The sequence below is a fragment of the Colletotrichum destructivum genome, chromosome 4 (assembly GCF_034447905.1).
Source record: "Colletotrichum destructivum chromosome 4, complete sequence".
In the NCBI taxonomy this organism is placed as follows: Eukaryota; Fungi; Ascomycota; class Sordariomycetes; order Glomerellales; family Glomerellaceae; genus Colletotrichum; species Colletotrichum destructivum.
In genome coordinates, this window is record NC_085899.1 from 2,958,914 (window position 1) to 2,972,868 (window position 13,955).

General features: G+C 56.8%; 6 protein-coding genes across 6 annotated transcripts; 3 read left to right on the plus strand and 3 right to left on the minus strand.

Moving 5' to 3' along the window:
• Positions 1–322: 322 nt before the first annotated feature.
• Positions 323–1,277, minus strand: CDEST_06819 (Putative calcipressin, nucleotide-binding alpha-beta plait domain superfamily). The gene has a single exon (XM_062922978.1). The coding sequence runs from the start codon at positions 1,101–1,103 to the stop codon at positions 345–347; it is 759 nt and encodes a 252-aa protein (XP_062779029.1). The 5' UTR covers positions 1,104–1,277; the 3' UTR covers positions 323–344.
• Positions 1,278–4,418: 3,141 nt separating this feature from the next.
• Positions 4,419–7,542, minus strand: CDEST_06820 (Class II Aminoacyl-tRNA synthetase/Biotinyl protein ligase (BPL) and lipoyl protein ligase (LPL)). Its single transcript, XM_062922979.1, has 2 exons — positions 7,237–7,542; positions 4,419–7,171 (listed from the first exon to the last, which is right to left on the minus strand). Exons 1-2 carry the CDS (start codon positions 7,373–7,375, stop codon positions 5,829–5,831), a joined length of 1,482 nt encoding a protein of 493 aa, XP_062779030.1. The 5' UTR covers positions 7,376–7,542; the 3' UTR covers positions 4,419–5,828.
• A 381-nt stretch (positions 7,543–7,923) lies between these two features.
• On the plus strand, positions 7,924–8,716 carry CDEST_06821 (uncharacterized protein). Its single transcript, XM_062922980.1, has 2 exons — positions 7,924–8,460; positions 8,579–8,716. Exons 1-2 carry the CDS (start codon positions 8,211–8,213, stop codon positions 8,689–8,691), a joined length of 363 nt encoding a protein of 120 aa, XP_062779031.1. The 5' UTR covers positions 7,924–8,210; the 3' UTR covers positions 8,692–8,716.
• Position 8,717: 1 nt separating this feature from the next.
• Positions 8,718–9,836, plus strand: CDEST_06822 (Putative mitochondrial carrier domain superfamily). Its single transcript, XM_062922981.1, has 2 exons — positions 8,718–9,424; positions 9,526–9,836. The coding sequence occupies exons 1-2, from the start codon at positions 8,757–8,759 to the stop codon at positions 9,626–9,628; spliced, it is 771 nt and encodes a 256-aa protein (XP_062779032.1). The 5' UTR covers positions 8,718–8,756; the 3' UTR covers positions 9,629–9,836.
• A 91-nt stretch (positions 9,837–9,927) lies between these two features.
• CDEST_06823 (Putative DNA-directed RNA polymerase, 30-40kDa subunit, DNA-directed RNA polymerase, insert) lies at positions 9,928–11,715 on the minus strand. Its single transcript, XM_062922982.1, has 3 exons — positions 11,393–11,715; positions 10,764–11,329; positions 9,928–10,706 (listed from the first exon to the last, which is right to left on the minus strand). The coding sequence occupies exons 1-3, from the start codon at positions 11,453–11,455 to the stop codon at positions 10,316–10,318; spliced, it is 1,020 nt and encodes a 339-aa protein (XP_062779033.1). The 5' UTR covers positions 11,456–11,715; the 3' UTR covers positions 9,928–10,315.
• A 223-nt stretch (positions 11,716–11,938) lies between these two features.
• Positions 11,939–13,232, plus strand: CDEST_06824 (Putative GrpE nucleotide exchange factor). The gene is made up of 2 exons (XM_062922983.1): positions 11,939–12,318; positions 12,391–13,232. The coding sequence occupies exons 1-2, from the start codon at positions 12,055–12,057 to the stop codon at positions 12,832–12,834; spliced, it is 708 nt and encodes a 235-aa protein (XP_062779034.1). The 5' UTR covers positions 11,939–12,054; the 3' UTR covers positions 12,835–13,232.
• The last annotated feature ends 723 nt before the right edge of the window (positions 13,233–13,955 follow it).

Consider the following 13,955-nt stretch of genomic DNA (forward strand, 5'->3'; position numbering starts at 1 on the left):
TTCGAAGTTGACGATCAAGGTTATTTGTTTCGCTCTTTCGCGAAAGGGGAATCTAGTATACAAAAAAAGATAAACCTGTGCTGGTTTGCAGCACGATAGAAAGAAAGCTTTTTTACCCTGGCTCGATAGCCATTGGAGACGACGCACAAATGTCGTCCCCGCCATAATACTAATCCTCTCTTAATCCTACTCGGCGAGTGCGCCGTTGATTTGTCCTCAAAACGCCGTCGCAAAACCCATGTGAAGATGCTATATGCGTGCCAGAAGCCCGTGTCACCATGTCCCATATCGTATCCCCAACGCCCTAACGAAATCGCTCTTGGAAGGAAACACACTCTCATGGCTTATGCGTGATGCATCAACTCAAGCGGCGGGCGGGAGGTATGCGCCATGATGGGTTTTTGGTTGTCGATAGGGCTGAACTCCATAGGCTCGTCGGTCATGTCCTCAAGGCAGATGGCGGGGAGATCGGGGCTTGCGCCGTTGACATCGGGCTGGTAGAGCAAAGTAGAGCTCCTGCTGCGGGTTTGGCGAGAGCCGTCGATGGGGCTGATGGGGGTCTCGATGCCGGTAGGACGGTGGTGGAGCTTAGCCAGAGCGTCGGCGAGATCCTCGGCGTGAACCATCTTGTTAGGAGCGTCCTCGAGCTTCATCTCCCAGCCGTGGGGAGGCGAAGGAGGGGGTGAGATGAAGAAGAGCTTGCCGGCGTCGGGAAGGGCGAGGTGGCGATCGGTGACCTCGACGGGGGTGGGTTGACCGAAGTAAACACGGACGCGCTCGCCCATGACGGCCTCGCCGTCCCAGATGCGACGCACGGCGATAGCGTCGTCCTCGGAGAAGAAGGAGACAACGATGCGGCGGAACGACTTGAGCGGGGCCCACGAGTGAATGGGTGCCGTCTTGAGAACAAGGTCGCGAATGGTCTGGAGGTTGTCGGGGCGGAAGATAGAGGTATCGTTCAGGTTTGTGAAGAGTAGGGTGTTTGTGGGCGGCGTCGGCTGGACCAGAGGCGGCAGGGAGGAAAGATCGAGAGAGAGCGACTTGGACGAGCTGGTCGAACGCCTTGAGAAGATAGGGCGGGTATCTGACTTAGGCGACTCCATTGTGAATAGGTGTGTGGGATGTGGTGGTGGTTGGGTTGATTGGAGTGGTGGTGGCGGGTGTAAGAAGGCGGCGACTGTTGTTGCTTTGCTACGTCGAATGATGTAGTGGACTTGTTTACCTGCCGTTGACGGGTCTGTGATATGGTTGTGAATGTGACTTGTTTTGTTTGGTGCTGGAAGCTGGATGAGAAGACGACGCCGGTGGTTGGCGGGCGACGGTCTTGGTTATATGTTTGGGCGTGCCAGTGTGTAGGGTGGCTTGGCTATCGCTCCTGGGCGACTACTGGGGGCCTGGTGGAGCGTGGGTGTGTGTGCGTGGGATGGCTGAGTGGTGGAAGGAGAGGGATGGGAGTGCAGATAGGGTGCATTGCCCCACTAGACCAAAGTGAGTTGCGGTGGATGAAGGGGGGGCGTGTCTGGTGTCTGTCTGACTGTCTGGTCTGTGTGATGAAACGGCAACACCACACGGGCTCGCGGGCCCGTTTGAAGTTTCGCCGCCTTGGAACGCCTGCCGTCCCTTATCCGTTTCCCTCGCAGTTGGCAGTCAGTCACGCAGTGGGAGTGGAAAGCTCACCAACGAGGTAAGGCGCGTGGGTTTGCCTAGGCGCATTGGCGCAGAGTGAGGGGCCGTCGATGGATCAGACGAAAGGACAGGTACCGTCAAGAATGAGCGGCAACATACATACACTACACTATTGGCACAGAGCCACACGCACACACAGAGAGAGGAAGAGGGCGGTAAGCAAGCACAGAGCGCAAAGCGTACATGACACCAAGCATCCTCCATCCTCCAGCAGGAAGAGTCAGGAACCAACACCATTTGTGACCCGACTGGGGCTGTGCAAAAAGAAAAAAAATTAAAAAGGAAAAGGAAGGGCAAAACCAACCAGAAAATTTCGACTCCTGTGGTTCGTCTCCCGCCTCACCAGGCTTGGCGTCCTGTTGCAAGCAGCGCGCGTAGGAGAGTACCGGCTCGTTATCGGTTGGGGGATGCTGCCAAGACACATGCCCGTTCCCTCTATCCGTAGGCTCTGATGGAATTCTTCCATGACGGACTGGACTGGACTGGACTGGATTGGACTCGGGGGCGGCTGCATCTCCCTCCCGTCTTGCGTCTTGGAGGCTTGGACGAATCGACAGGCCTCTTGGTCCGCTCGTCCCCGCTGGAAATCGAATTGTCGAGAATGCCATTCGCCACCCAACCATAATTGACACGCGGGACTGTACGCATTTTCCGTGCCTGCTCTGCTTTACGGCTGAGCTAAGCTGGCAAAGGCAGCGCTAGATCCGGTACGTACCGTTTACAGCCGGCGGCGGTGTCATATTCAGTCTCCGCCGCGCCTCAATTGCTCATTTCCACCGTGACGACTTTACGGTACGCCGCGAGGGCGGTGCTGCCGTTCCATCCATGGTCGGTTAAACCCTCACACCTCTCTTCGCCTCCCGCAGGCCTCCCCCCCATGCAATCGCCGTGGTTCCCCCACACGCCCAGCTGTTCTCAATGACGGCAGAGCGCCCAGGGCGCGAACAACTTCACTCGCCAGCTGGGAAACAGCGCCTCGCCCCGCTAACTGGCCGCAGCGATAATACTTTCCTTACCCAATACTCGATTCTGTCGGCCGTGGGCGTCTCTTCGCCTCGTGACTTCAACCCTGGATCCCTCTTCTTACCTGTCCGTCGCCGAATACGCGAGAGACAGCACAGCAGACAGGAGAGACAAGCACTCGTCGCTGCTGCCGCCTGTGGCTGACCACTGGACGTGCGCCCTCGTGCCGCCTCCCGAGGTCTTGGTCTCGGGGTCTTGAGATTCCTCTGACCCTAGCATCCATCACATATGCAACCAACCGTCCATAGAGACACTCCTGCAGGACGAATCAACCTGGGCCCAGTCTGGACTCGGGCATACTCCGAGAATCAACGTTACCTACAGATACAAACACAGAACTCGTTGAGTTGTCATTCGATAACTTTCAACTCGACAACAGAACTCCCCGCTCTTGCGCTATCGCGCCTGAGACTACAATGTAAAAGCCTTCAGGGATCCGAGTCGAGTCCCCACAACGGCAAGTCCCTGGACGGCGCAATGGAGAGACGGGGCTGGGGCTGTGCAAAGGAAATCAATGTCTTCACAGTTCACACGACAGTTTGCCTTTGCAATCAATGGCTTGGCCATTTGATCACTCGCTGTATCCACGACACTTGGGGTTTGCGGGTTGCCGCCAGAGCTAGGGGCAGCGCCTCCTGGAACCACCTGGAGGGCTACCTCAACAAGTTTCGCTCTTCTCTCCGATACGATCGGACAAGTTCGGGCCACGATGGCCTGTGAGCGATGAGGGCATGTCTACAGTTGTGTTGGCCTTGGCTTACGATCTCGTCAAGCCCCCCCCCCCCCCCCCCCCCCCCCCCCGATCAACAGTCATCATCCGGGGCTGGGGCTTGGCAACAGAGGGGAATCTTCTCACGATGAAAAGCCCCCCGCGACGACCGCAGCGACGATTGCGCCCAGTCGACAACCAGTCCGCCTCGGTTTTGCGACTTCATGCCATGAATCACCATCCTTCTCCGGAAGAGGAGTGAGGCATCTCGCCGCCCCGTGCGTTGGGGGGAAGGAAAAGAGAGCATCGCGTGAACCGGGCCTGAAAAGCCTCGCATGTCTGAAGTTACTATGCCGACTCAGCCCGCCTACTATCAAGTCAACTCTCGATTTTTGTCTTCGCTCAGCCAGCTCGGGGCAAATTGCATTGAGCCTCAGCCCCCTTTCCACGCCCGCCGCAAACATTCCAAGTCAATACTTCTCTCAATCCGGCCAGGCCGTCGGTTGCAGATATGATTACCATTGTGTTGTCTGCCGCTACTCGCCAAATGTTTCAACTCAATTTCCCGCACGACGCGAAAGAGAAAGAGGGGAAAAAAAGACAAATTCTCCCGAGTGCTACGGATACCGACAGCCGTCAGCGGCTTTTTCCCCATTTGGACATCTAGAAACGAGGCTGTGCAAACTACCAAGACTTTTGACCTGCCAGATTCATGTTTCGCGCTGCAATCGGCTTCCCCAGACATCGTTCTAGGCCAAGACTTGCATTCCTGCGCTCCGCCAGCAGGTGCTGCCACCCACCCCACCCAGCCGTCATTCATGTCCTTCTGACGGGGCGAGATGTGGAAGCCAACTGCACCTGCCACCGGATGCCAGTTGCCCAGTTGGGCTAAGTTGCGCCTTTCGCGAAGAGTCTTGTCCTTCAGCTTGCATGCACTCAATCAACAACGGTCCACTCGCGCCTGCTCCCTCACACTCACCAGAGCACATTTGCATTGACTGGGACTGGCAGCTCGATATTCCTCTTCCACTTGTGGGGTTCGGCTCGCGTTACCTATGTATGGCTAAAGATTCTGCGTCTCCGGCGCACCGGGCGCCTTGAATCGTAAATCCCACCGTTCCCCGCGACTTCAAGGCAGCTTCCCACAACTCTTCTTTCTCGATACGCCTAGCTCTTCACCTTATCTTGCCATGCAGCGGGGACTTCCTTGCGGCGAAGACATTCCTTGCCAACTTGTCTAGAGACCACATCACCTGATAAAGCCGGTCCTGAAGCATGGCAAGCTCATCTCATTTCTTTGGTCACATTGCAGGGAACCAGCTTGAGCGCGGGAAATCAGCGTTAATTTGCAACAGTCGATACCTGGTCTGATGCAATCAACGAAGAGAAAGAGAGAGAGAGAGAGCTTGACTAGTGGAGCGTGGCTGTGCCCAACTCTCCCTCTCTTCCCCTCCCTCCCCTATAACGACGAGTCTCAAACTTCCCATACGTTATGAGCAACAGATTGAGGTTGGCCCTACGTCTCGAAAAAAGAAAAAGGAAAAAAAATACATTTGAAACTGACCTGCACGACCGTCCCAAGTTGTTGGGACGACGGGTCAAGATTCCACCCGGAGACTAATGCGCTCGTTCCTGACGGCGGCGGGGCATTGTAGGTTTTGCGCATGATACAACCGATCTGCAACCACGGCGTCACTGCTTCAGGTTTTCCCGACGATTAACTCTCGCAATGGGAGCATGATTTCATCGTTCGAGAACACTCGGTAGAAACAGGACCCGCCTTCCGATGGGCTTGTTGCTCGGGCGTCGGTTACTGGTATTGGGCGGGCGCTTTGTCCCTGTCCAAATGTTTCTCGCGGCTTCTCATGGCGGCTCATTTCGCCCGATGTTGGCGCACATCCATCACGGTTGTGCTTCGTGAGGCATTTCCGACAGCGAAACGCGAGCCGTCAAAACAAAACGCTGCAGGACGGAATCCAACGAGTTCCCGAGTCTCCGTAATTCTTTTGCCCCTCCGGTCCGAAGCTCAGCTCAGCTCAGCTCAGCCCAGGCCGCATACCAAGACTCTGAGCTCGGTCGCCAAACGGCGCGTGTTATAGTACAAGTCCTTTTATGATACATGACGTGACGGCGTCACGACGAAAAAGCTCCTTTCCCTACGAGCAAGGCGCAAGCAAACCACACCCCTTCGGCTTGGCAGCACTGTCCTCACAAGACACCCCCGAGCCAGGCCTACAGCCTACCTGTACGCCGGTTCTGTTTATGATGCCGCACGAGTGGACTCCCGATTCCGTTGGGGAACCGTCCCGTCTGATGATGATGAGCAGCGAGGGGTGGGATAAAGTGTTGGCAGCACAGCCCCCTTACCCCTCAGCTACCGACGTCGAGCAAAGTGTGTTACTGCTCTCCTCTACCGGATTTCCACACCTAGCTTTTCCACCAATTTCTGAGTCACCTCGCTGTGTAACTCGTTGGTCTCCTCGTTGGTCAGGGTCCGCTCCAGACTTCGGTAGTTGATGCGATAGCACATGCTGCGCCTCCCCGTCTTGGGGTGCGTGAACTCGTCCACCAGCCGGACGTCCTCGGCCCTCTCGCCGGCGATGTCGCGCACAAGCTCCATAAAGTCGTTCTCGTGGAAGTCCTGTGTGTTGGCCTTGGTGTTCCCTCCCGCCGCGGACGTGCTGCGGAGCCAGAATGACACGTCCTTGGGGCAGGCCGGGTGCTTGGAAAAGGGCACGAAACGCTTCATCGAGCCTAGCTGGTCGGACACGCCCCTGAACTGGCTCAGGAACCTCTCGTCCTGCGACCAGAACAAGCGGATGTCGGGGATCTGGAAGAGGAGCATGGCGATGCGCTCGAGGCCGATGCCAAAGGCCCAGCCAAGCTGCTGCGGCACGCCGGCGTTGATACAGATATCCTGCTTGACCACGCCACAGCCCAAAACTTCGAGCCAGTCGCCGGCGTAGTAGACCTCGAGCTCCCACGAGGGGCTCGTGAAGGGGAAGTAGGCCTCCACCCAGCGGACTCTAAGGGGCTCGTCCTTGTAGTTGGGATCCGCCTTCGCGGCGGCGGCCTTGGCCCTCGTAAAGATCTCGACAACCATGTTCTCGAGAGACCGCTTCAGGTGAGCGCCGATGGCTTCGGCCTCGGCGGCCGTGTGGTGACCCTCCTGCAGGGGATTCCGCTCCGCGTCGAAGGCAGGATGGGGGTCCTCGACCTTGACGTTGTGCTTCGGCAGACTGTTGAGGTCCTCCCACACGGCGGCCGCGATGTCACCGCCGGGCACCTTGGTCCGATCCCACATGCGGGCACCCTCCATCTGGTGGAAGACGGGATAGTGGCTCCTGTCGATGGCATCGCGCCTGTACACATCGGCGCTGATGAGGTAGCCGTCGCTCAAGTTCTTCTTGAACGTCTGCGCCTGATGGGCGCTGGTGTGCGTCCTCAGGAGCGTGTCCTTGTTGAAGTAGTAGGTGTCGGACTTTGCGCGGCCGGGGTGGTCAGCGGGGAAGCCCAGCGAGTCAAAGTTCTGGTGCGTCGAGACAACGGGGTCGAAGGAATTGTGGTACTTGTACGTAGGCGCCGGGAACTGCGACTCGATGATCTGGCGTGTGATGTACACGGGATGGTCCTTTTGGAGATGAAGCTTGCGCGACGCCGCGTCGAGGACGGTCTTCGGCACGTTGAACCAAGTGTCGGTCGGGATGGTCTGGCCGTTGACCTCGACGGTCTTCTTGGTCGGGGTCGGGAACTCTGCAATGCACAAGTTAGAACGAGCGCGATGTGTGGCTACGGCCGGGGGATCAATTCGGTCTGACCCGAGGAGTATGCGCGCCGGCTACTCATCGACAAGGAAGCGAGCGCCTGCCATTGACGAGGAGGAGCAGCTCCGCGGCAGATGGCGCCACGAAAGCAGCTTCGCTGCCACTGCCTGCCGGCCAACCTGGGGACAAGCATTGTCGTGCGTTAATGAGGTGGTTCAGGTGTCTGCGCCTTTGTCTGGATACAAAGGCCGTGGTGCTATGTTCTCATCACAGGCGCCGGGCTTCTTCTGTTGGGGCCGGGGATCGCGACGGGGTTAGAAAGCTGGCCGCGAAAGAGAGCTCCGGCCTGCTGCCGATCACAAGAAGTTCAGTTCGAGCAAGGGAAAAAGTTCCAGGACGGGACGCACGGGCCTCACGCAGAGGCTCGATGCTGCTGGACGGCCACTCACGGCGTCAGGCCCTGCCGACCCGGCGCAGGGGTCCGGTCCGGAGGACGTTTTTTGTGCATGGCACCCCTGCCAGCTTACAGGGCCATGACGCAGCAAATCGACACAGCACTAAAGGCAATCAGCAGGTTCTGGTGCGTCAATCAGCCCAATTTCTTTGAGCCGAACAGAAGCGCCTCGTCAAGCCGAATCGGTAGGCAAGAAGTAGCAACGGGGAAGGGGAAAAAATAAAGATAAAAAAAATTAGGTCGCGATACACCGAGCCGAATACTGTAACCACTCGGCTTCTTCCTCCCACCACCCTCTCACTCGCGCCTCAAGCAAGAAAAAAAGCCTCCCACCCACCACCTCACCGAAGTCGGCTTTATACTTTCGACGTCACCACACGGAAAAGAGTGACGTTCAGCACGCACCGCAACCCATACAGAATTGTTGACGCAGGGCTACCTTGGATATCGACTCTCCGCAATAAATCCGAGGGTTTTCCACTCCTATTCTGCTGTATTTTCTTGCGACGCAAGCTCCCACTTTGCGCCGCAGCGGGATGAGCTTGTCAGAGGAGACTGTATAGCTGCTGCAACGATGCAGTCCGCCGCCGCCGCCAACATGATCGCTAGCAAACCGGTCGACGACGCACCCTCCGTGTCGTCGTCACCATCGTTGCAGATGGGACAGGGCCAGGAGAAGCCGCAATCGCAGCTGAAGCAAACGGCGACAGCGGCGACAACGACCCCAAACAAGAAGAAGATTGAGCCGTCACTGAGATACCCCTTTTGGTTCGGAGGTAGCGCCAGTAGTATGGCCGCCTGCGTGACCCATCCTCTGGATCTGGGTAAGTAGAGATATCCTGCTGTCTGCTTGCTCTCCGTGCAGGGTGTTTTCTGCACGATGAGCATAACTCGGCCATGTCGCGATGCCGGAGTTGCAGAGCTAACAATTTTTTAGTAAAGGTAATGCGCTGCTCCCCAGGGAAACCAAAGACACAACTTCCGGCGAACTCCCCGCCCGCGACCACGAAGATCGAACCCAACCACAAAACCCCGTGAAAGCCGTAGCAATGTAGCATATACTTACACAACGCCCCTCTAGGTCCGCCTGCAGGTCCGCCGCCCCGACGCGCCCAAGAACATGAGCGGCACCGTCGCCCACATCCTCCGCAATCACGGCGTTACGGGCCTCTACAACGGTCTCTCGGCGTCGCTCCTCCGGCAGATGACCTACTCCACCGTCCGCTTCGGCGCCTACGAGGAGATGAAGATCCGCGCGACCCGCGCCAACAACGGCAAGGCCCCGGCCTTCCCCGTCCTCGTCGCCATGGCCTCGGCCGCCGGTTTCGTCGGCGGTATCTCGGGCAACGCCGCCGACGTCCTCAACGTGCGCATGCAGCAAGACGCCGCCCTCCCTGCCGCTGAGCGCCGCAACTACAGCCACGCACTCGAGGGCATGCTGCGCATGGCCCGCGAGGAGGGCCTCATGAGTTGGTTCCGCGGCGTCCTGCCCAACAGCATGCGCGCCGCCGCCATGACGGCCTCCCAGCTCGCCTCGTACGACACCTTCAAGGGCATGCTCATCCGCCACACCCCCATGGGCGACAACCTCACCACCCACTTCACCGCTTCCTTCCTCGCCGGCGTCATGGCTGCCACCGTCACGAGCCCCATCGACGTCATCAAGACCCGCGTCATGTCCGCGAGCACCCAGGAGGGGCTGGCGCACACCCTGGCCAAGATCTACAAGGCCGAGGGCTTTGGCTGGATGTTCAAGGGCTGGGTGCCCAGCTTCCTCCGCCTTGGACCGTGAGTTTTCCTCCTTCTCTCCCCTCCCCGTCTCCTTCCCCTTCTCCGTTTGATGATTTCGTTCCCTCGCTCCTGCGACCCAACGCTAACCCGCGACCCAGCCAAACCATCTGTACATTTGTCTTTTTAGAAATGCACCGCAAGGTCTATAGAAAGGTCGCCGATATCGGCGGCAGCGGCGAGGAGGCGTCCATCAAGGGGTAGAGAAGCAGAAAAAGCAGACTCGTGTTGGGCCTGTTTGCTATACACAATAAGTGTTTCCATAGACTGGCGCTGCATTAGCATCATCAGCGTGAGCATCGTCTTGGGCATGTTTGGGAGGCGTTGGATTAGAGACAATCTGTTGCATTTGATAGGAGTCAAGGAGGGTTCATACACCCGGAGAAGAGATAAAAAGATTTTGTTTTGTTTCTCTTTGCTTACACGAAGCGTCGTTCCATGCGTGCGTGGTTCTGTATTAAGAAGGATTTGGGGCTCTCCTTCTCGGCCCCTATATCACGCTACTTCTCGCACCCCCCCCCCCCCCCTTCTCTTCTTCGGCCTCGGACTGGTTCTCTCCTCTTTTTCATTTCTCCCTGGGTGTTCAACCCCTCCGAGGGCGTCTATGAGCCGGTCTCGACTCATGATCTGAATGACGCCAGAAACCTTTGATCGAGAACCACAAAAGCCCTTCCTTCTCCTTCCTTTCGAATGTTTCCTAGCGTGCTTGGCCCGGTCCTTGTTCAATTCAGCAAACCCAAGATATTTCTTGCTGGATTGGTTTAACCAGCTGATGCTCAAGCTAACATTTTTTTGCAAAAAGAAACCCTCGCAAACTCCAATTGCCGCCCCTTTCTTCGGGTGGTCTCATACATAAACGCCTTTTTTGTGATACGGTTTTGCTGTTTTCACTCAGTTCCAGCCAGACTGCCCGGATGCGCCGTAGGGAGTGGTAGTCGTGTAAGGCGTCGTCGCACTAGCCCCCCACGAGCTCTGACCACCGCCATTGAAAGGGGTCGTGTAGCCCTGATCTTGCCAGGGATTGCCGCCATCCATATCCAGATTCGGGCTGCGAGGGCCATCAAAGTCGCCCATTCCGTCGTCGTCCGCCTCGCCGGTGAGAATGTGCAGCGTCAGAGCCAGCTTCTCCTGAAGGATCTTGATTCCCTCCTGGATGATCTGGTCGGGCTCGAGGCTGCCCACGCCCTCGACCTCAAAGTAGAACTTGCTAGGTACCGCGTCGTAGTCGAACGGCTCCCCTTCCTGAGGGGGGTCCTCCATCTTCGCGTACTTGCTTTCAGGCCTGCAACGCGAATCAGTCGTTGCGCATACCACACTGTGCCACACGGGCGTCACTTACCACTCAGCCTTGGCATCCTCCTCGAACCACATGTCCAAATGGTGCAGCTTGTTGTGGGGGTCGTACTCGAAGCCGACGGCGGACGTCGGCATCCACTTTGCGTGCTCCTTGGCGATTCCCTTCTTCGCGATACACGAGATCTTCAGCTCCTGCCCCTTGCGCAGCTTGCAAATCAGAGAGCCCTGTCCTTCCGGGTCGAGGATGACGGGGTTTCCCACAGTGCCGTTTTGTCTGAAACTATCAACAATGAGATCGCTAGCGTAGACCTTCATGGTCTCGTCCGACGAACAGCGCGCGTGAAGTGTGAGTTTCACGCTGCAGTTGTCGCAGTATTGCTCGCAGTCGCAGTCTCGGGTGTAGAGCAGGCTGTTGACGTCCTTGGATTGGAGAGGGATCAGTCCCAGGCGATGGGCGATAAACTCGTCAGCGAGGACGGACGTGTTGGCCTCAATCTCGACCAGGTCGATGGCAATCACAGGGACCTCGGCTTGGATAACGCGACGCAGAGAGTTGGCGAAGGAAAGGTCGCAGTTAGAGAGATCGAAGTTAACGTGAATGTTGTCGGCCTAAACACACGCCGGCCTGTCAGTTTTCAAAGCCGCCAGCTTAGAGATGGAGGACAGAAGTACCCCTGAGATCTTGATCGACGGTCCTCCGGACTCGCCGTCCAGCAGCATCGGCTCGTAATCCATCGCGCCGCCTTTCTCCTTTCAAAGCCCGGTTCCAGTCAAAATTTCCTGAGAGCAACCGAGTGTCTGCAATAGCTAGTTTTCGTTCTTCGTTTGTTGTGAAGTGAGCAAAGACGCCGTAGATATCGCGGTTATCGAGAGTGCAAGTGGGTTGGTTGGACGAGGGGGCGTTGGTGACCGTCGCACAGTGGAGGGGAGGCTGAATGGATATTTTTGCGACCAGAACCAAAGGGAAGGCACGTCGCAGGTGCCACTCACTGCCAATTACCAATTGGAAAGATGCAGCAACCGTGCCTGGCGTGCCTCGCAGGCGTCAACTGGCCCTGCCTTGGCGCTAATGCTATCGATAAAGCTGCTGCCGGCCGCCTGATTCATCCGGCCCGGGATGGAGCTCGGATGCGGCCTGCGATTGGGCGCGAAGTTTCTCGTAGGACCGGGGGTTCAAGGGACGGCAATTCGTCACTTGGGGCCATTCCGATAAAATTTCATTTTCTTAAAAGCTGTCCCCGTACACGCGACCAGACCCTCCATCGCCCCCTCGATCTCACCCACGCTTCGACCTCTTCAAACCTCTCGCCCCAACTACAGCCAAGCCCGTCACAATGTTCAGACAAGCTATTGCTACCTCTTCCCGCGCAGTGCGCTCCGGCCTGCGCACCCAGACCCCCAAGTCTGTCTTCCAAAACCAATTCCAGAGCTCCCCTGCCTTCAGGATACGAGCCGCGCAACCCGCCATTGCGAGATGGTACAGCGATGCCAAGGAGACCCCCGAGGCCCCCAAGGAAGGCGAGAAGCCCGCTGATGATGCCGAGTCTGCTCTGAAGAAGCAGCTGGAGACCAAGGAGAAGGAGGCTGCCGACTGGAAGGTTCGTTAGCATTCTGTCCACCGATGTCGACCGTCAAAGTCCCCGACCCGGTTCTAACATGCATCCCTTCAGGACAAGTGCTTGCGCACCATCGCCGACTTCCGCAACCTCCAGGACCGCACACAGCGCGAGGTCAAGCAGGCGCGCGACTTCGCCCTGCAGAAGTTCTCCAAGGACCTCATCGACAGCATCGACAACCTCGACCGCGCCCTCTCCATGGTGCCCCAGGAGAAACTCAAGGCCCCCGAGAAGACGGGCGACCTCCAGGACCTCGCCAACCTGTACGAGGGTCTCAAGATGACCGACGACATCCTCATGTCGACTCTCAAGAAGCACGGCATCGAACGCTTCAGCCCCGAGGGTGAGAAGTTCAACCCCAACGAGCACGACGCCACCTTCATGGCGCCTCAGCCCGACAAGGAGGACAACACCGTCTTCCACGTCCAGCAGAAGGGCTTCAAGCTCAACGGCCGCGTGCTGCGTGCCGCCAAGGTCGGCGTCGTCAAGAACGCTTAAAGCAATCTTCACGAGTATCTCGACTCCAAACCGACCTCTCAAGATAGAGGTCTTGTTCCAAAACCATGGGGGCTGGCTGGCCGCCGCTGGAAGCGTCGGCGGCTTTTGCAGCACTCTCTGTATTATTATGTTCTACGATATTTCTCGATTCCCGGAACAGCGAACTGGGCGTTCCGGTTGGTGTATAATGCTCCTCTCATGATGTGACAATAGCATGGCGGAAAAAAAATCCAAGGGGGCCGCGAATGGAAGGCCTTTTTTGCTGGACGAAAAAAGAAGAAACGGATAGAATCTGGATATGTATATGTACATAGGCCCCGAAAAGGGTTTTCGGGGTCTGATGATTCTTCTCAGAGTTCTGGTACAATTTAATCGCCGCCCAGGAGACTTGAATCTCCCTGTGTTTTCATCACACATATACATCGGTGCCCATCATCAACTCGAACGGCAAGTTTGCATGTTGTGAGTCTAACATCTTTCTATCTACAACTACAGTGCCCAGGCGCATTCCACCTTCGCTGGGCTGTTCCAACATATCGAACAATTTCAAAGTCGGGTATTACACTCAAATAGTGGGCGATTCTCCACCGGATCATCTTGAAAAGCAAGCTGCAAAAGGGGGATCTCTAAACTGTGTCGTGGTGTTAGTCAATGGTCCCACTCATTATTGACAACAATAGCTTGGCAGTACCTAATAGTCGACTCATTTACGTGAGTAAACCTGATAGTTGAAGAGGTCGGTTCATCAGCACTGATCGTCGTCTAACCGGAGCAAATAGAAACGTCGGGAGGCTTCTCGCTGCAGTGGACTAGGACTTGAGGTCAGCCAAGCCCCTGGCCTTAGATGATGTCTCGCTCCATACCTTTCTCGTAGAGGCACAAGCAAGTTTCAAGAAGCAGATTTCCTCTGTGATTGTCCTCTCGAACCAAAAAGAAGCAACACCAAACGAGCTCATAGAGTGCTGTCCTGACTTATTCTTCACCCCATATCCTGCCCCTGTTCGATGCAAATACGTGCTTCGGAGATGGGCAACCAAGCATTCGGACGGTCCCCGTGGTGGCTGTGCGACTTCATGAGCTTCCTCGTAAGTAACGAACCGTGATAGCCGAGATACTCGGTA